At 31.1% G+C, this 19,941-nt stretch overlaps 2 protein-coding genes across 2 annotated transcripts; both read right to left on the bottom strand.

Annotated features, from left to right (window-relative positions):
- Positions 1-1,786: 1,786 nt before the first annotated feature.
- LOC118033482 (cyclin-dependent kinase C-1) lies at positions 1,787-8,021 on the bottom strand. The gene is made up of 12 exons (XM_035038491.2): positions 7,810-8,021; positions 5,519-5,600; positions 5,108-5,198; positions 4,970-4,999; positions 4,754-4,863; positions 4,560-4,632; positions 4,360-4,480; positions 4,086-4,203; positions 3,681-3,820; positions 3,354-3,411; positions 2,711-2,781; positions 1,787-2,627 (listed from the first exon to the last, which is right to left on the bottom strand). Exons 1-12 carry the CDS (start codon positions 7,929-7,931, stop codon positions 2,093-2,095), a joined length of 1,551 nt encoding a protein of 516 aa, XP_034894382.1. The 5' UTR covers positions 7,932-8,021; the 3' UTR covers positions 1,787-2,092.
- A 6,167-nt stretch (positions 8,022-14,188) lies between these two features.
- LOC118033490 (RING-H2 finger protein ATL22) lies at positions 14,189-16,633 on the bottom strand. Its single transcript, XM_035038502.2, has 2 exons — positions 15,871-16,633; positions 14,189-14,847 (listed from the first exon to the last, which is right to left on the bottom strand). Exons 1-2 carry the CDS (start codon positions 16,568-16,570, stop codon positions 14,417-14,419), a joined length of 1,131 nt encoding a protein of 376 aa, XP_034894393.1. The 5' UTR covers positions 16,571-16,633; the 3' UTR covers positions 14,189-14,416.
- Between the last annotated feature and the right edge of the window lie 3,308 nt (positions 16,634-19,941).

Raw genomic sequence — 19,941 nt, 5'->3', positions numbered from 1 at the left:
TCATGTTTCGTTATTTGTTTTGTGAAATATATTGTGAGTATTGTATAATATCATTTGTTAAAGTATATTGATAGATTCAGATTGATTTACTCACATGAACAATTACATCTAACACTTGTAAAGTGAGTAGAGATGAAATTATTTAAGTTTTAATGCTTAATAAACAATTTAAGTGTAGCGGGAGCAATTTTAACTCAAAGTAATTCTTAAAAAGTCACCTTGATTGAGAGCAAGATGAGGTTCTTAAAAAAAAATTATATGAATGAATTCCCACCATTTATGTCTTTATTATGATTGAAGCCAAGTATAAAATTATTCATTTGCCACTAATGACAGTGAGCAAATGAGAATTTTTTATTTGAAATCTATGTTTTCTTATGACAAGACTAAAACTCGTATGGTGTATTTCCTTTAATAAAAGTGCAATGACATACTTTCTTTGTTTTCAAAAAAGAAAAAAGTAAGCTTTACTATAACATGTATTTCATACTACATGTGCTTACATTCATTACAAGAATAAAGAATGGATCTCTGCTTCTTTATCATATGAATCTCGAAGATCATATCTAAGATCTTAAAATTTTATCCTTTATGACTTTTGAATAATCGCTACTTTAGGAGTATATTCTATGGCCATGGAATAATTCAACTTAAATAAATACTTTTAGAAAATCGAGTTAATTCAGATCTGATTGATATGAGTGCAAAAAAAAAAAGTAATTTTAGTTGTACACCTGTTACTTGTATTCACCGGCTGAGATCATATCACTCGAATAAATTTGATATGGTTTAGAATACTTGTAATTGTAAAGATGGATTGAGTATAAATTAAATTTTTGAGGGATTGAATTATATTTAGTCATGTGTAACTAAAAATATCTGGGGTATATTAATACACTTTAAGAAGTAATTAAGTATGAGATTGATGTCTCCTATATAACCTGTATTAGGTTTATATATTGGAGCTCCTTTCACTTTGTGCTCCAGGTCGTATAGTCTGTTCGTCAAGTATGAAATTCTTGTACTATTTAGAAATATAATGTATTAGATAGATTCATTCATTCATAGGTGAGTGAGAGATGTTTGTTATTAGGTTAAGTTTGGTCCGTCCATAAAAGATGGGACTACTCCAAGTATTTAGAAGAATTACTAAAAAAAAAAAATAACTCTTTCTCTACTTAGAGATGGGTTCGGTTCATCATCAAGCGTTGGAAGTGATCATTGAAACAGAGTAGGCATACAATGATAAAGTAGTCAAGTAGAAAGGCTACGCAAACATATCTGCAGAGAGCGAGGCGTTCTATAATCTTTGAGGGTATGTAATATTTGTTCATCTGAAAGCAAGACATGTAATATAATCCTCGTACATTGAACAATGATGGTGTTTGGGATGTATTACTGACGCCAATATGATCAACGCGAACTAAGTATAAATTTTTAAACTTTATTGTTTTGGTTCTCGAAGTGATAAGAATGGCTGTCATTTCTTGAGTTCAATTATATTATGAACATGATTATTACTTAGCCCTTCATATTTGAAAGCCTATGACCTGTAATTTTCTCAAAGATAATTTGCAAACAGTGACCATTTTATCTCATCTTTCTGGAGAGGCTTATTTGATCAACTTTATTTCGAGGTTTGGAAGCCACATATCATGCCAGAATATCAATAAAACAAAAATAGTCTGCTGCTGATCGCTCTCACTTTTGAACTACCATTTATGTTTCTAATATTCACAGGGGATGAATTTTTTTATTTGATTATGACTGCTTTGGAGACTGCCAATTATCATCAAAATAAAGTGATTCTTGAATTTAAATATCGTAAATCAAGTACAGTAAAGACCAGACAACTATTCAGCCAAACCATCGCATGTGGAGTTACAAATACAGGAACATGTCCTTCCAAAAAGCGGAACATTCCTCAGTTTACATTTGAGAATAAGAATCTGCATTATCATTTACCCTAACTAAGCTTGTAGCCTACTCTTTTTTCACCAGAGTTGCATCCCCTGATTGCTCTGCAGATGCGTTGGGAATTCTTCCTACAGCCAGTAATGCCCCACAACTCTTCGAAGGTAAATATCTCAAGTTACTGCTGCCAACCATATTGTTGGTTGCGGTTTCCTCCCATCATGTTTGAGCCACGCCCAGCACCAGAACCACCGTATGGACCACCTTGAGGATAATTTGGAGCACCAACTCCATACCCACTACCTCCTCCTCCGCGTGGAGCACCACCAGGCATGCCAGTGGAAGGATATGGTGGGGCTCGTCCTTGTGGAGGATATGGACCGCTGCCATAACCTCCTCCCCCTTGGCCACCATGACTCGGGTGGTTGTATCCCCCACTTGTTCCACCTGAAGGGTATCTACCTGGACCAACTGGAGGTCCACGAGGCCTCCCGTAATGTCCGGGACCTGTAACTGGGGGCTGAGAACCATGCATGGACTGATTAGGCCCTGTCCGCATTTGGGGACGTGCCCCAGACTGCTGAACAGGTAGAAGGCGGGAATGCGGCTGTGGATGCTGTAGTTTTTGCCTTTTGGCATTTTCTTCATGCTGTCTTTGTTGCTGGCGCTTTTTCTTTGTCTGAAACTCATGCGATGATTCATATTTTGGTAAACTGAACCAAAAAAAAAGGAAGTGAATCAATAAAAATACCAAGTAACACAGTCCAATAACATGTACTATAGAATAAAACCAAACCTCTTGGGGTCACATGGTGGTGGGTCAGTCCAGAAATACTCAGCATCAAGTGCATCCTTGGCTGAAATTCTCTGTTTAACAAAAACATCATAAAATGAAATACTCAGCATCAAGTGCATCCTTGGCTAAACCATATAGAGGAACATAATAAATTGATACATGTGGATAATCAGATTTCTTAAAGTGAAACAACAGGTATATATATGCATCTGTTATGCTCGTTTATTTATTTCTTTATTTTTTAACTGATACTATGATGCATCTTTCGAAATATAAATAAATTGCCTATATCAGCTGGTTTTATTTTAAAAAAAAAATAATCAATCATTTAAAGAATCATACAGAAGGCCCTGAATTTACTAAATGAGATACAACAAAAAGTAAGCCTGAGAAATCCCATCCATCGAACCACTTTCCCCTTCAAGGTATATCTTTTGAAATCACTAATATTCTGTACTGACCATTTTGCAATGATCAAATCAATTCAGCAAATTAAATGAATTACTTTTCACATGAACAAAATTTCAAACACCAAACCAATGGTAGGACACAACAGGCATCTGATCAAAATAATCAATCAAAAAAGCCAACTGGTTTGTGTATTCTCCAGCATAAAATGGAGAGATATCTACTAAAATGATACCTGGGCAGGATCAAGAGCCAGCATCTTCTCCAGCAACTCCAAGGCATGGCGGTCAAAACTGTAACAGAAACACAAGTAAATAGATATCATAGATGCACTTTGACTAATCCAACAACTAAACACATCTTGGCTGGTCCAAGTGGTTTGTGTATTCCCCACTTTCCCTAGGATTCAGGTGTTCTCTGAGACGTGAGAGAAAATATACTTGGCCAAGCCAATGACAAGTCCTATATACCAAGAAAAATAAAAACAATAACCCAACAACAGTGTCAAATTCCTAAAACATGGAGATGTGTAAGATAGATTCAATCAAGTTATCTCACTTACTGTCTAAAAACCTCTCTGAGACGTCTCTTCATGGGCCTTGTTGGCTTAAAATTGTTGTACCAAGGAATCTTTGAAACTCCAGGCCAGTTAACCTCATCCGGAGCTCCACACAGCTCAAAAATCTTATTTAGTTGTTCAGGCTGCAGCACTCAACCAGAGATACTTCATGACATTGCTATGATAACTACACCTTTAGTTATGACCATGAACTAAATATAAGCAGCAAATATGTATAAACTTTTCAATAAATTATTATTTCTTTTCTTAGTACTAATTAGACAATAGAAATTCCCCAAGAAAAGTCTAATGCCAGCACCACCCTCAAGCATAATCTATATATAATACAACAATTATAATCTAGCATCTCTAATAGTACATTCCAGAGTTAAGCAACAAATGATTTACCTCATCTTTCCCAGGGAAAATTGGCTTTCCATGCAGAAGTTCAGCAAAGATACAACCAACAGACCACATATCAACAGCTGGACCATACTTCGTCGACCCAAGCAGCAACTCTGGGGGCCTGCTCAAAATGGAGAGCTGGCAGGTGTTAAGATTATTTTACTTTACTCATTTTTCCAGCCTTTAACTTTTAGCAGGAAAGAACCAGTTTATATTCCTTAAAAGAAAGCACTAACTTTCATTATTCTAAGTTCAAGGTGGCATATTTATTGTTTACCTGTACCATAAAGTAATAACACGATTCGTAAGATTTGATTGGTGCTCATTTGAGAATGATCGGGCAAGCCCAAAATCAGCAAGCTTCAGATTACCCTCATTGTCGATAAGAAGATTAGATCCTGCATTAAAAACAAGATTTTGGGCCTCAAGAGGTGAAAAACAAGATCCAATAGTAAGTTAGCTTGCTTTAACAGCTACCTTTAATATCTCTATGAAGCACTTGATTTATGTGACAATAGTGCAGCCCTGTTAGAAGCTGCCTCATGTAGCACTGCAAGAGAAATAAGCAAGAGTTAGATAGAAATGGACAAAGCAAGAGAGGGCAAGAACTGCTACACATGATATTCTTATTGTCAAGAAAAAAGGAGGTTCATTAGGTTCTATTAGAATACCTTAATCTGTGGAACTGTAAATCTAATCCCAGGACGATCAGCAAGACCTGTCAAATCATGGTCCATATATTCGAAAACCATGTAAATCCCACCTTTATACTTGTTATCATCTGTAAACAAAGTCAGAAATCAACAACCCTTGATTTCAAATAAGATAACATTTTGCAAAACAGACAGAGACCAATTGATAGGCAATGCACATGCAAAGTAACTTGCCTGGCTTTCCTTGATCATCTTTCTCAGGGCCTGAAAACAGTCGCACAACATAAGATATCTGAAGTAAACATATTAACAGTACAGTTTGAGGTGAATAAAGAATGCAGCACAAGTAACTAAGAGTATTCATAGCATTACCTTGAGATGTCACTATCTCTTTCAGCTTAATAACATTTTCATGGTGTAGCTTCTTCAGAATTTTGATTTCCCGTATGGCTGTTATAGGAAACTACAAAAATACAAGTATTGTTTAACATTACCTTGAGATATCACTATCTCTTTCAGCTTAATAACATTTTCATGATGTAGCTTCTTCAGAATTTTGATTTCTCATATGGCTGTTAATAAATGTTTTATTAAACAGTCCATTCTATTAGCCCCTTGAAAGTTTAAGATTGTTGGTAGAAAATACAAAATCTACAAGTTCAGCTGCAAGCTATGGATGATTTACCATCAGCCTCGTCTTACAAAATCATATGCTCAAAATCACGAGTTACCAATTGATCTATCTATATAAATATTTATATTTAACAAGAAAAGAAAACGCACCCCTTCTCTCTCATTGTCCATTCTTATTTTCTTCAAAGCAACTATTTCACCTGTCTTTATTTCTCTAGCCATGTAAACCTGGCTGCAAGAAGAAAGCGAAGCACACAAGTGCAAGTCAAGTTCCTGCTATCACTGTCAACAATCACAAGAGAGCAAGTACAAGAAACAAGATTTCTAGAGCAGAAACTAAAAGATCACAAGCTCTAGCACAGGAAAATATTTTTTCCATCGTTGTCTTTATTCAGGCAATCAAACATGCATGAAAGCTCCAGTTCAATAATCTAATGATATTTTGCATGCATAATAAGAAATAAGAATATAACAGCTATTGCAATGAGAATTTTAGCTCAATGGTATTCTTGCAAAGAAATATGGGCTAAGACTCAAAGTCCCAGCTTTGACAATACCGCACTAATCTCAAATATGCATGTTTTATGATGATTTTTCTTCTTTTTTCTATTAGATCTTTTATGTTACTTTTTGTTGTATCTTCGAAAGCTTGGGTTAATTTCTCTAAATATTTTGTCAGTAGCTTATTGCATATATAACAATTAAACAAATAAACATCTAGCTTGCAGGAATGATACATCCATCCATGGGAAAATGATTTCTCCATTCATTTTGAATATAATTTCAAAGTCAATAATTTAGATTCTTAAGTGATTTCCACATGGAATAGTAGCTAGCATAAACTTTATTCTTGATAGCTCAACTAAATTGCTGTTAGGTCAACAATTTGTTTTGGGATTTTATTTTTTGCAAGGGCATATGTGTAAAACTTCTTCCCTTTCCCGCGGGAAGGGGGTTAGTTTGGAATTTAGTAGTGCTAAAGACTTTCAATAAATTCCGAGTCTTAGGCTTTTCTTTTGCTAATATGTTCCATTAAACCTACTGGTATTTATGAATATTAATCCTGTTTAGGAAAAGGATATGTATATCAGTCAATTTCTTGAGACATCTAAATTCTGATAACAAAACTATGACCTTTTGGTTTGATGTCGAAACTTGAAACCATGTGTAACTAATGGGTTTTCTATCATCTCCCCCTCCCCTATTTTTATCACACTATTTCTTGCTAAAACATTCCAGCAACGTACCACAAAACATCCTATTTGCTTAAAACATCTCCCAAATATAGTCACATTCAATTATGCACCTTCCACTCTCTCTCCAAAAATTTATACTTGAGAGAATGAAGAATAGTTCAAACCAAGCAAGGTTCAGATGATGTAATTTTCTTTGCTTCATCATGACGTCTTTTGAAGGATAACCCTAACGAAATTTAAAAAGAGGTCAGGTCAGCAAGATCTTCTATTCAAGTAGTCCTTAACTTGTCTCCTAGGAAGAATATGTTATTCTCCATTTTTGTTCATTATCCTTTTCTCTATCTTATCGAGGTTTCTTTTTCTAACAAGCAAAGAGCTAGCTAATTTTATGCTTAGCTAACCACAAGATAAAGCAAAGCAGACCACTCCAAATACCTTAAATCATGTTTAATCACTTACAACACCTCGAAGACCAAACTCGTGATTCCAAGGAGACACAAGCATCACAAAATACCAATAAGACATGAATCAACATAATTGGCAAAATCCATGTAGCAAATCCAATTTTGATCTCTCCAATATATCCCCGAAGCAACCATCATTATCCAATCAACAACCTTTTAAGACATCCGATAGAAAAACATTTTAAAGCAAGTAATGCTTTGAAACCTGAAAAAAGTTTCTAGCAAATTGATCTCAAATATGGGCATTAATAGATGACTAGAGAGTTGCATCGAATTATCGCTGCTTCCATTGCACGTATACATGATGGTTTCATTAAAAAGTTCTTGATACAGAGCATTATTCTTTTAAAACAAAACACCATGAACCCCTAGTTTACTCTACATGCCCGAAACCCTACTACCCACAAGTTAAAAGAAGCAATACTGAGACAATATCTAGCACGTGATCGATCAAAGATTGTTTCCTGAACTTGAAAAGAAAAGGAAAAAAAAGCACAAAACCCTAGTCTCTGTATATGCCTGTAAACCCTGATGCTAAATTTCTATACCCCACAACGCCAAAAAAAGAAAACCTTTCTTTCTCTAAATGCTTGCAAGCCCTGATGCTAAATTTCCAGACCCAATTGAAAATAAACACCCACAAGCTAAAAGAAAGAATCTTTACTGCAAAAAATTGAGTCCATAATATTGTTTATTGGAGATTAGTAGAATTTAAAATAACCGAAAAAATCCAAACTTCAAAGACAAGAAAAAAAGAGGAGGTTTGATAAACTGGACTGACCCATAAGTGCCTTCGCCAATCTGTTCTAATTTCTCAAAACAATCAACGCTTCTCGAACCCCAATAAGGTGATTCTGTCAGGTTAAGTTGGCCTGGCGCTGCTAATGCTCCTGCTGCGGCCATTATTATTTTTTTTTTTTTTTTTTGCGCTCTCTCTCGCTCTCTTTCAGCACCAAAATATATTCAGAAAGGTAAGAGCTTGCGTTTAATGAGAGAGAGGGTCGGTGAAAGATTTTTTTGTGTTTCTTTCAGGGTCGTTTCTTGAAAATCAGAGTACAGAAAAGTCCCTAAAATAAAACTAATGTTCAATTTGGGTTCTTTAGGGTTTAAATTTGAGTTATCTTTTATTCTTTGTGGACCTCTATTTCCTGTGTTGTTAAAAATAACCCTTCGAACAAAAACTTTTACTTTCTCAAATAATCCAAAAAAATTCAACCAAGATCTTTGGAATTTAACTATTCTAATGGGTCGCAAGCTGCTATTTTAGCCTATAAATATATTAAGGAGTAGATGGAAAAAATTGATAGTTTTTTTTTTAATTTTAAAATATTTTACTCAAAATTGGAAATTTGGTGTACGTTCATGATCCGTTTTACTTTATTTACATAAGAATTACATCACGCGTTTTTGTCATGCAAATTTATTTTTAAAAAAAAAGAGATTGTCTAGGCACAATTGTGTTGGACACGCAATTTTTTCTTGTGAATTTTTGCCAAAATTTTATCTGTCAAAAACTCTCTTTCTTTGTTTATATATTTCATATTTTTTTATTCGTGACTTGGTTTTTAAACAAAAAATATATCATGATTTGAGAAATAGATTTTTAATAAAAAAAAAGTCAGAAAATTATTTCTTGATTATTTTTATGTGATTGTATGTAAGAATATAAAAAATAATTAATTTGAAAGAATTTAATAAAAATTTCAGAATAAAAAATTTTATTCTTATTGAATATTCATGAGAAATCTTTAAAAGAAAATATGCATATTAAAGTTCATATATAATTATTTATAAAGTAATTAATAATATTAATTGAAAAGTATTGTATAATTATATGCTTTTTTTTAATTATTTCATCTGGAAAAAATAATATTTTAGAATATAAAAATATAAATTAAAAAATTAAAAATATGTCAAGAGAGTCTAGGCTTTAAAGGACAAGCCATACATGCTTTGGCATGAAAAGGCAAACTAGCATGTCTTGTTTTTTTATAAAACAATTGGTGATGCATTTTGTTTGTTTATTAAGAAAATGTGTTAGTCTCGACAATAATTTCTAGTCATATTTTATAGCTGAAAAAATAAGGTTTGGTTTTTTTTTAATTCAATTTCAACTTATTTTCATCAAAAAAACACATTTCATAAACCTACATAACCTTATTTTCAAATGCAAAACACATTCTAATTAATCTAAAAATTCAAAATCAAATCAAAACACTTTCTGGATTTTGACTATTTTTTCAAGCATGATTTAAGGCTCAAACCACTTTTTATTAAGCTCTTCTCTTTAATATGAATATAATGACTTCAATATCGATGTTTTTTACAGCCAATAAAAAGTTATTTCTTCTCCCTTTTCAATATCGCTCTCTTGCTCTCTTCCTTTATGTGCCCCATTTATTAGAGATTCAAGATAAATCCCCCATCTATTAGGGATTGAAATATAATAGAATAAATTTCATGTTAGAGAATAATATAAATCATATCTTAAGACCTTACCTAACAGTTTAAGCTATTGGGTTGAGATGGTTTTTTGATATGGTATCAGAGCCTTGTTGACCAAACGGTTACGAGTTTGAATCTCACCATCCCCATTTATTTGTTAAAAAAATTAAGCACAAAGTAATGTGGGTATATGTAAATTTCAAGCTTAAAGGGTTTTCACTTGAGGAAGTGTGTTAAAGAATAATATAAATCATATCATAGGACCTTACCTAACAGCTTAAGTTATTGGGTTGAGATGGTTCTTTGATACTTCATAATCAAAACATAAAATTTAAAAACTATTGAGACCAAAATACAACAACAACAAAAAAAAAAAATATGCACCTTATAAACAATGTAATGAATAGATATTTACAAGTGTGTGAGCAATCCACCTATATATTTTTTGTTTTGTGTTGTGCTGGGAGAATCCACATTCTCTCTTATTAAAACATGGAATTCATAGCTAAAAATACATGAAAAAATATTTCAGCTGCTAAAGGTGGCAGCCCTACTTTTTTGTTATTTTCCCACATGGATTATTTATAGTAGGATTGTAGCTTGTAAAAAATAAAAAGAGATTAAGAGAAGAGAGAGAGGGAGGGGAACAAGAGAGAACTCGGTTGGGCCTAAGTCTAACCATATATGTTGTTCGGTTGGGTCAAGGCCCAACCAAGTATATGACACAAACACACACGCACATAAACGAACATATATCATACATTTTTCATTGTACAACCTCACATTTTACTATGAATTCGCACAATAAAATTATTATTTTGCCCTTCATTATTTAAACCTTACAACATGCTTTCAAGGGTAAATATGGTATTTTCCACACGACGCATTTGATGCCCCCCCCTTCCTTTTAACCCATTTTAACCAAGAAAACACCTTTACAACACTTAAAAAAAAATTAACAACTTAAAAAAACTCCAAAAATGGCCTCAAAACATGAAAATCAAAACAAGTTAGATTTTTCTTCTGTCATATCTTTGATTTACTTTTTTAGGTAATACCATAGTTTTGAAACCTAACCGACTTAGGGCTGGAACCGGGTCAGGTTGAAGAAAAAAAAGAAGAAAGGAAAAACCTGATGTGACCTGGCTAACCCGACAGGTTGACCTGGCAAGACCCGACCGCAAACTCGTTGGCCTTTTCTTTTTTTTTTTTTTTTTACTAAAACGAATCGTTTTGATTTTAAATAAATTTTTAACTCGACCGACCCGGTGACCCAGTCAAAACCCGGAACCTGGACCTTAGACCTGGATGGCCACTAGGCCAGGTTTTAAAACTATGGGTAATGCTGAGATTTGAAACAACTACCATTGAACTTTTTTTATCATATGAAACTCATGGACACCAATATCAATAAATTTGGTGGTCGGAGTATGCAAAAACAAATAACTTTTTTTCTATGATGGAATCCAACAAAAATTTCTCTCTCATTAAAAATCTAGAAAAATTAGAAATAATAAAAATAAAGTTGTTTATCAAAAATTAAATTTAAAAAAAATAATAAGAGATAAAAAATGTTTAATTTTATAAATTGGAAGAGTAAAGTGTATTTTCTATACAAAATTTAAACACACCACTTATATTTGATATCTTTCAATTTTGTTACTGGCCAATAAATTTGAAGTAATTGGGTGCTAATCTTGCAATTAAAAGACATAATAAAAAAAATAATTAAAAGATAAAAAAAAAATGACATTGTTTTAGTCCACAACATTGCGAGTGTGTGCAAGTGGTGGAGGGAGGGGGGCTGGCAGGGCCCGGGGCCCCTGCAAAAAAATACCCCTCCCTTATATATTTATAATTGTAAATATTTTATATATTTTTTTTAGCTCCTCTAATTTATAATTTTAGCCCTCCTCCCAAACTTTTTTTTCTTGCTCCGCCCTTGCGAGTGTGTGATCAATAATTTTCACTACTCAAACACTCTCCTTGGCTTTAGCTTTTTTACTTATTAGTAAAAATAATGTTTTTAAGCAATAATAATTATCTCGAATGCTCTACATAGGATACCGTACTTTCAATTTTTTAATCATTGAATTGCAAGTAAAATAAAAAAAAAATCTAGTAAAAAATATCATAGCTAAATTAAAATGCAGATTAAACTGACTTTTTTTACCCCATGTGTTTCTGTCTAGAGGATTTAAGAATAAATAAATAAATTAGTAATTATCACAGAAATCATGTGAAGTATGTGAATATTTTTTAAAACGGTCATTGTGTCAGTAAATTGAACAACAAATTAAATAGTTAGTAGAAAAAAAATAAAAAAAATAAAAACTTATCTGTTTCTTTTTAGGAAAAAAAATACTATATATTAATTGGTTTATAAGTAACGATTATCCCTTTCTTTAAACAAAAAAACCGTACATAAAAAGTTCCATTAAACACAAATAAATAATTATAGCAATAAATTTTAACCCATTAATCAACTAAACATAGCCTACATTTAATAGAAAACATAGAAGTATTTCAAAATTGGAAAATAGCTTTTAAAAGGAAGAAATGAATATAACAAAACATTGGTTCTTGAACTAACTTAGACAACGGCTGGCTGTTGAACCAATAAGAAATTATTAAACTATTTTAATTTATATTATCACAAGGACAATAACAAGAATAAGAATAATAACAAGACCAAGAATAAGTTTTTTTTTTATTTTTAATTTTCATTAATTCTTTCTTAATATTATCATTATATTTTATTTAATAATTATTCAAAATTACTTTTAGATTAGTTAAAATGATTAGATTAACAACTCAAAAAATAATTTAATTTTAAACTTAAAATAAATAATGAGACAGGTCAAGAAATTTTATGAAAATTAATATATTAAACTAGGTTTAATAGCAAATATCAAATAATTTTTTTACAAATAAACATTTATATTTTTAGTTATTTATAAATTTTTTCTCGTAGCATTGGATTTGTAAAACTAGTTGAAATGACTTAATTTTCATAATACCAATAAATGAATTACATATATATGATTTTATTCAGGTTATTGAAATACATTGGTAAAAGCCTTCGTCTAATTATATATCAATTTATTTGTATGCCTTTATATAAAAATATTTCTTTCCATACATAACAAAGCCGGTCTTTCCTATAAAAAAAACCCATAGAAACCTTTTTGTAAAACACGTCTAAGTTTTTGTAAAAACCTTTTTGTTGAATCTTTCTTTATTTCGTTGTCTTTCTATTTGTTTGTTGAAAAATAGATTTTTTAAAAAAAATAAATTATTTTTTTTGATGTTTGGTAATGTAATGAAAAAATAAATTAAAAAATATTTTTCAGTATTTTGGTTATGTTATGGAAAATAAACTTATTGATGTTTTTTTTTTAAGTTTATTAAAATAATAATGAACAAATCTTGCAAAATTAAAAAGTTAAAATAAGAATGAAATTGAAAACAAATATAAATTAATAAATTATCTCAAATAAAATAAATAATAATCAAAATAATAAAGATCAAATCTAAAAACTAAAAAAAAATTGAAAGATGAAGAAATTAAAATAATAATAATTACCATTTCATAAATTATTTCAAATAAAATAAGTAACAATCAAAAGAATAAGGACCAAATTTGATAGATAAAAAATTTCAATTAAAAATGATAAGGAAAAAAAGAAAATAATAATTATAAAAATGAGGACCAAAGTTAATATAAAAAATAAATTCTAAGGGATGAAATTGAAAAAAAAAATATTCAAAACAAAATATATATAGCAATTAAAAGTTTGAGGACCCAAATTTGATATAATCAGTAATAATATATAATATTTCTAAATTTTTTTCACAACTTATGAAAAGTGTTTTCCATTTAAAATAAAAAAAAAACACTTTCCTGAAAAACTAAATCAAATTTTTTTTTAAATAAAAAAAATGTTTTTTGTTGATCAATTTTTATAATGACAAATAAATATAAAAAAATTTAAAAAAATAATTTTTAAAAAACCACTTCTATAAGTTATATAGTCAAAAACACAATTTAGCATTCTATTGATTTGTTGATTACTTTAGTTTAGACCCGGCGTGGGCTTTCCTCCAGTCCCTCCGATGGAGAATTGACTCCCGAAAGCAGACCAGGTACCCTAGAGATATTCGAGAAGCCTGATCCATGGACCAAGTGTGCTGCCGACGCCTCGAAATTACTTTTCTTGTGGAACTGGAGATTGTGGGTCAGGCAATATAAGCTGCCAAACTCACCGGCCAACCTATCCGGTTACCCTACTGATCAGTTTTTATATCAAACAGAATGTGGTCTCCGATGAAGTCTGCTTGGTCCATGGCCACAATATTGCTGTTCGGATCCAGCCAGATGGTGGGTCATTTGTAGGTGGGTCAGGGTCGTGTCCGGTTGTAGAGCGTGTTCAAGATATTAATTAGCAATATTTTTTTAAAAAAATAAAGATCTATCCTGTTCGGGTTTTCCAACAATGCTTCAGTCTACTTCTTCAATTATTTAATTTTCCAATTTCTAAATTCCCTCGATTTGTTTCTTTCCTTTGCACGTATTTATTTGTTTTGGTTTGATTTATGAATTTTAAGACATCATACTTTACTTTTCTAGGAAGTCCGCACCCCTTTAAGCAACATTATCATCCCAACCTTTGCGCCTTAAATTTGCATTAAACACAAATAGATGATTATAGAAATAATTTTTAACCCCATTGTTCCCTTAATTAAACACGAGCTACATTTAATGGAAAACACACGAGTATTAGAAACACTCACCATATGTAGATGATCTCTTCGAATTCCTCTTTCTCTAACTACAAACTTTCAAACCAAAAAAAAAGAAGAAAAAAGATTCAAGAAAGTAAAAAGAAGTTGGAGAATATTGTAACTCATGCAAGGAGCGTAACACAAAACAAAGATTCTCATCAAGATTCAGCTGCTGTCAATCTTTCTGGAGAACATCTGCAAATGGGGCAAGTAGCATTCAACAGAAGCCATTCATCAATGCAATCAGAATGGAAGCAGTGTTGGCATTCAGGAATGGTCTTAAGTGTCTCCTTAGGCTTGTACTCACACAAGCATATTGAGCAAGTGCTGTCATCAGGCTTGGGCAACCTTCTGCTCTCGCCAAGGACTATTCTGGGATAGGACTCTATTGTCGGTCCATCTAGTCCAGCAATAATAACCCTAGTTTCTGGATTAACGGTGGAGTTCATTTCTGGGAGACCTCCTAATGTGCTCCTTCTAGCACACTTCTTTACCCTACCACAGATGAAACACAGGAGACCTAGTAGAATTAATACCCCTGGTATTCCAGCTGCTACCGTGATGGCATAAAGAGCTTTCCTAGGAACTCCTGATCATATAATATTGTAGACAGTAGATCAGTTCATGGCATGTTTACACTGTTAGGAAGAAGTTTAGAATATTCTAATGGATCCATTGGAGAAAGATATTAGAGCTGTCTTTGCCACTAATTTTCTCAGGAAAAAGACTACTCCCAATGGAGACGAAGAGCATTATGTAAGCCAATGGGAAAGTGTTGACCAAATTGGTATAGTTTAGAATATTCTAATGGATCCATTGGAGAAAGATATTAGAGCTATCTTTTCTCAGGAAAAAGACTCCTCCCAATGGAGACGAAGAGCATTATGGAAGCTAATGGGAAAGTGTTGACCAAATTGGTATAGTTTCTCTAAATGACTGAGTCAACCATCCAAAAACTAAGATTGGAATCTAGAAAGTGTTAAAATGCGCCATTTCAAGTGAGGAGTGCTTTCATTTCCTTGGCCATTTTTTGGAGAAAGATAATTTATACTCCATCTATAATTGGTCAACATCGATATCCTTGGCAGCCAATCACTAGCCTTGATATTAAATTATCTAGCAGGCTAACCTCACGCTACTAATCTATTATGTATAGATTAATACCCCATCATACAATTAAATTACTCGGATAATTAAGTTGCTTGAGTCGAGATTTGAGATTTTATTTAGATATCTTTAACTCAATTGAAATTCTTATTTGAAACTCTCAATTAGTTCAAACATGGAAAAAAAAAAAAGTGGAATATTGAGAATTTAAAACGAAAGAGAAAAACCTACTATTTTGTATCCTGAGGTCTATTAATTTAAACCCTCTTGTAAGGGGAAAAAATCTATATGAAAAGAGGTTTCTTTATGGTTTGATCATAGTTAGAAGTGAGTTAGCGAGGTTTTGCATCGCACGCTATCACTAGCTATATCTCATTAGCTAGCTTCTTGAAACGGAATCCCAAGAACGTGCCATTTGTCATCATAATTATTGCCAAAATTAAGAAAAATAAAACTATATGGGAAGTGAATAGGCAAAGATCATAGAGAGTATAAAGCAAATTACCTCGATGTGGAACGTTTGAGCAAACAGTTTCACCTGAGTTGGTCCTAAAGCCGCACCGTCCACCACGCGACTCACACTTTCCGCAGTCAGGTTGATCCCAAGTGAGAAGCAGGTCCTCGCTAGGGTCCAAGGACAAGATTTCTTGATAAAATGGCCATATAACTGGAACAGGAACCATCCTGGTTAAATTACAGGATGAGTTCCTTGTCTGTAGAAAATCAACAATCCTTAAAGAAGATGTAGCAAAAACTGTGTACTTAGAGCCACTAAGACAAGCTATTGGATTTAGCCCGTATTTCCTATAATCAGAAGATGAGCAATTAAAGAACATGAAGGATTGATAGTAAAGGCCAGAGAAAGGAGAGTTAGAGAGATTAAGAGAGAGAATTCGACCGGGGAGGCAGTTTTCCGGATCATTGATCCATACTTCTTGTTCTGCATAGTTTATAGCTTGAACTCTAAATTTTCCCGATGAGGGCAGCTCTAATATGGTCTCATTGGAGCTACCACAGGATATGTCAAAACCTGGAAAACCACATGAACTCGACTGGCGATTTTTAATCCGTAAAGGAAATCGAATCACCGGCTCGTCGCTGCTACAAGCAGTCTTCAAGCAATGATTTTGGCTCGTTGCAGAGTTAAGATAGGAGAGGAAAAGTGAGAGGGAGATGAAGGAGATGACTTTGCTAGTGCACGCCATAAGGCGGAGAAAGTTTGATGCTTTGTGATGTGCATTCACTGGTAAGAGAAATATTATATGTAGATACCAATCTTAGCGCCGCCGCGGGTCAAAAACAGAATTCCAAACATTTTCATGAATGTATATAATTAAATAAATTAAAATTTATCTATTTAACAAAATAAATTTTGAAGCTTTACCCTATCCAACTAAATAACTAGTTAAATCCGTAATCTGAATTATATATTTAATTAGAGTTTTAATAATTATTTTTTATAATTTATTTATCTAAAATAAAATACTTATAAAATTAATAATCAACTAAATATCAAGGTGATTAAAAAAAAATCAAACCGAAAATAAATTATTCCAAATATAAGTAATGAATTTTTTTTAAAAAAATAACTATGAAAAAATAAAAAATCCAAATTATAATGGATAAAAAAAATAAAAAGAAAAGGCTCAGTCTCTCAAGCTTAGATGGTATAGAGCTCTTAAGCCTCAGAAAAAAAACCTAGGCACACTGGTCTGGAACAGCTAACAACCTATGCCTTTATTTTTTTTTTCTTAAAGGGTAGACGACCCTTTAATTCTTTTTGGAAAAAAAAATTGCAGCCAACACGTTGCTTGTATTGCCCTACTTGGATTCCAGTAGCCTCTTGTTGTCGGAAAATTAAGTGAGTCTGATTCAAACAAAAAAAAAATCAATTTTCTATTACATTTTGATCCAAAAAACACCTTAAACACTTTGTAAAACATACTTATAGGCTCCAACAACTCAAAAAATGACTTAAAAACCCAAATCAACTCGAATCCAAAATTATTTTCAAGTCTAAATCTACCATTTCAAACAAGTTTAAGGAGAAAAAAAGCATCTCAAATAAACTCTTATCATTAAAAGAAACTCATGGACATGATATCACTTGTTTTTTGTGGTTAAAATTGGTCTTAATCAAGACTTTCTCTCCATCATCAAAATTCAAATATTTTTTCTCTTATCTCTTAAACCAGGGATCAAAATTTAAATATAGTTTGGAATCAAAATTAAATTTTATAAATTATTAGGGATAAAAGCTTTATAATTTGCAAAGGTAAAGGACCAAAATATATGTATATAGATTCAAATTTTAAAAAACTATTTTTTCACCGTGTTTTTTGGAGTTTCTTATCTTTAAATCTTATTATTCTTTAATAAATATGTTTTAATTGAATTTAAGCCTATAAGGAAGCTTCAGAAGCAGAGGGTTGATACTGGTGCAGTTTCCACTTGGTATCAGGTTGGAACCTAGCGACAAAACAGCATAGATGAACAGGTCCATTTAGGACATTTTTTGTAATAAAAAACTAAGTCAACCAAGTCGTTTTAAATCATAACAGGACCAAGTCGTCAATTTGCCATGCAAATTCCCCCTTATCTATGATCTCAAATAAGACTTCCCATGTGTAATGCCGTGACTGGCTGACTGCTTAGTCAGTAGATTGGATGATGGATTCTTGACTCACAATTGAATAGTATTTTTTACCATGATTTGCAAATATTACATTCGTAAAATATTTTTACCATCTATCACAAAAAATAAATAAATCATTAATTAATACACTCAATGATTACAATTATTTAATCACGATCATTGATGTATACCATGTATAATATGATTATGTTTTGAACACCGATCATCTAAATTTAATTATATATTTTTGACTTAATTATATATTTTTGACTTAGATGGTGAATCAAGGAGGTTACTGCAATAACAATGAAGTTTTTAGAGTTTATTTTGGTAGGATGATTATAGTTATTTTTTAAATAATTTTTTGTATTAAAATACATGTTAATGATATTTTTTTATTTTTTAAAAATTATTTTTAATATTAGCACATCAAAATAATTTGAAAACATTAAAAATATATTATTTTAAAGTTAATAAAAAAATTAAAAATTTTTAATTTTTTAAAAAAATATTTTTTAAAATATATAAAAACAGTTCAATTTTTTTCTTATTACAAACAAAAATATTAGCTGTCAGGGTCAATTTAAATTACCATGGAATTATTCCTACATGATGGGAATGCCATGGAAGATCTTCGTATCTATAATACAAGCCTTTACATCTTGAAACTTATGATGAAAGTAGTATTAGAAAGTAATATAAATTATATTTTATAATTTAATTTGATAATTTAAATTTTTTATTTAAAATAAATTTTTAATATAGTATAATAATTAAATAATTAGGAGTTTGAATTTTATTATTTTCATTTACTATAATAAAATTATAGTATAATGTTTTTTTATAAAAAAAAAAATAATATCAGTATATCAAAATAATAAAAAAATACTAAAAATATTAAATTTAAAACTTTCTAAAAAACTTAATTTAAAAAAAAATTGATACAATTATACTTTCAAACATTATCTGAATTATACCTAACACAACTTATGCCTTTTGCCATCACCCATAGCCAACAGTAAACAATAGTTGATTGTCTAGTCTACTCATCTGAAAAATCAAAACATTAACCAAATATATTAATTATACAAAAATCTATACTATCCTTACACTATAAAAATTTCAATTCCTTTACACCATGAAAGGGTGAAATGAGCTCACTTCAAGCCACTAATTATATCAATTTCCTCTTCAAAAGATGCAGCTAAATTCAAGAAGTAAGCGAAACCATTAAATTGTCAAAACTCATTCAGTAGAAAAAGTCTCGCGGTGGAATTGTTAACACATGATTTTTAAATACTATTCTAATTTTTTATTTGATTTTTAATAATTTATTTTTAATTATTATGTATCTCATATGAAAATAATAATAATATAATAATAAAATTAGTCATGAAAAATTGATTTAATTTTTCTTATTCCTAAAATTTTTAAATAGATTTTTAACATGGTTTTATTTTTTTTTTTTTTTTTCTTTCAGTACTATTTTGATATTTTTTATTAACTTGTTTTAACAATTTTAAATGGTTTTTTTAAGAACTAATTTTTCAGTTAAAAATATTATATTTGCTAAAATAAATAATAAAAAATTTATCTTGATGAAAACAAAATAACTATCCTTTTTCTAGATTTGTGAAGAGAATTGAAAGTTTAATAATAATATGAAATAACTACCTTCACCCTGAACAACATTTTTTAGGTTTAAGAAAATCTTGTCCATAATGTAGGTCTCCAAACTAGCAACTATCTTCACCCTATTTTTCCCTTTATTTTTTCTTCCTTTCCATTTCACTTTTTTGTTTTCTTTCATTTTTTTTTTCAATTTTATCTTTTAAAAAATTGAACTACCACTTCGCCTACTTCACTATTTATATCCTTTAATTTTCAACCCCTCCTTTCTCTTTTTTTTTTTTTTCAATTTCTTTCTTTAATATTTTTTAT

This window comes from Populus alba, chromosome 12 (genome assembly GCF_005239225.2).
Source record: "Populus alba chromosome 12, ASM523922v2, whole genome shotgun sequence".
NCBI classification, from domain to species: domain Eukaryota; kingdom Viridiplantae; phylum Streptophyta; class Magnoliopsida; order Malpighiales; family Salicaceae; genus Populus; species Populus alba.
The sequence above is the reverse complement of the archived record's forward strand: the minus strand, read 5'-3'. Positions and strand labels throughout refer to the sequence as shown.

What these genes read in the sequence shown, in the direction of transcription:
- LOC118033490 (XM_035038502.2), bottom strand. Translation starts at nt 16,570, where the DNA reads ATGGCGTGCACTAGCAAAGTCATCTCCTTCATCTCCCTCTCACTTTTC. An exon ending in CTCAAACGTTCCACATCGAG is followed by an intron (nt 14,848 to 15,870) that starts GTAATTTGCTTT and finishes TTATATGATCAG; the next exon opens with GAGTTCCTAGGAAAGCTCTT.
- LOC118033482 (XM_035038491.2), bottom strand. Translation starts at nt 7,931, where the DNA reads ATGGCCGCAGCAGGAGCATTAGCAGCGCCAGGCCAACTTAACCTGACA. An exon ending in AGATGATCAAGGAAAGCCAG is followed by an intron (nt 4,864 to 4,969) that starts GCAAGTTACTTT and finishes CTTTGTTTACAG; the next exon opens with ATGATAACAAGTATAAAGGT. An exon ending in TTACAGTTCCACAGATTAAG is followed by an intron (nt 4,633 to 4,753) that starts GTATTCTAATAG and finishes TTTCTCTTGCAG; the next exon opens with TGCTACATGAGGCAGCTTCT.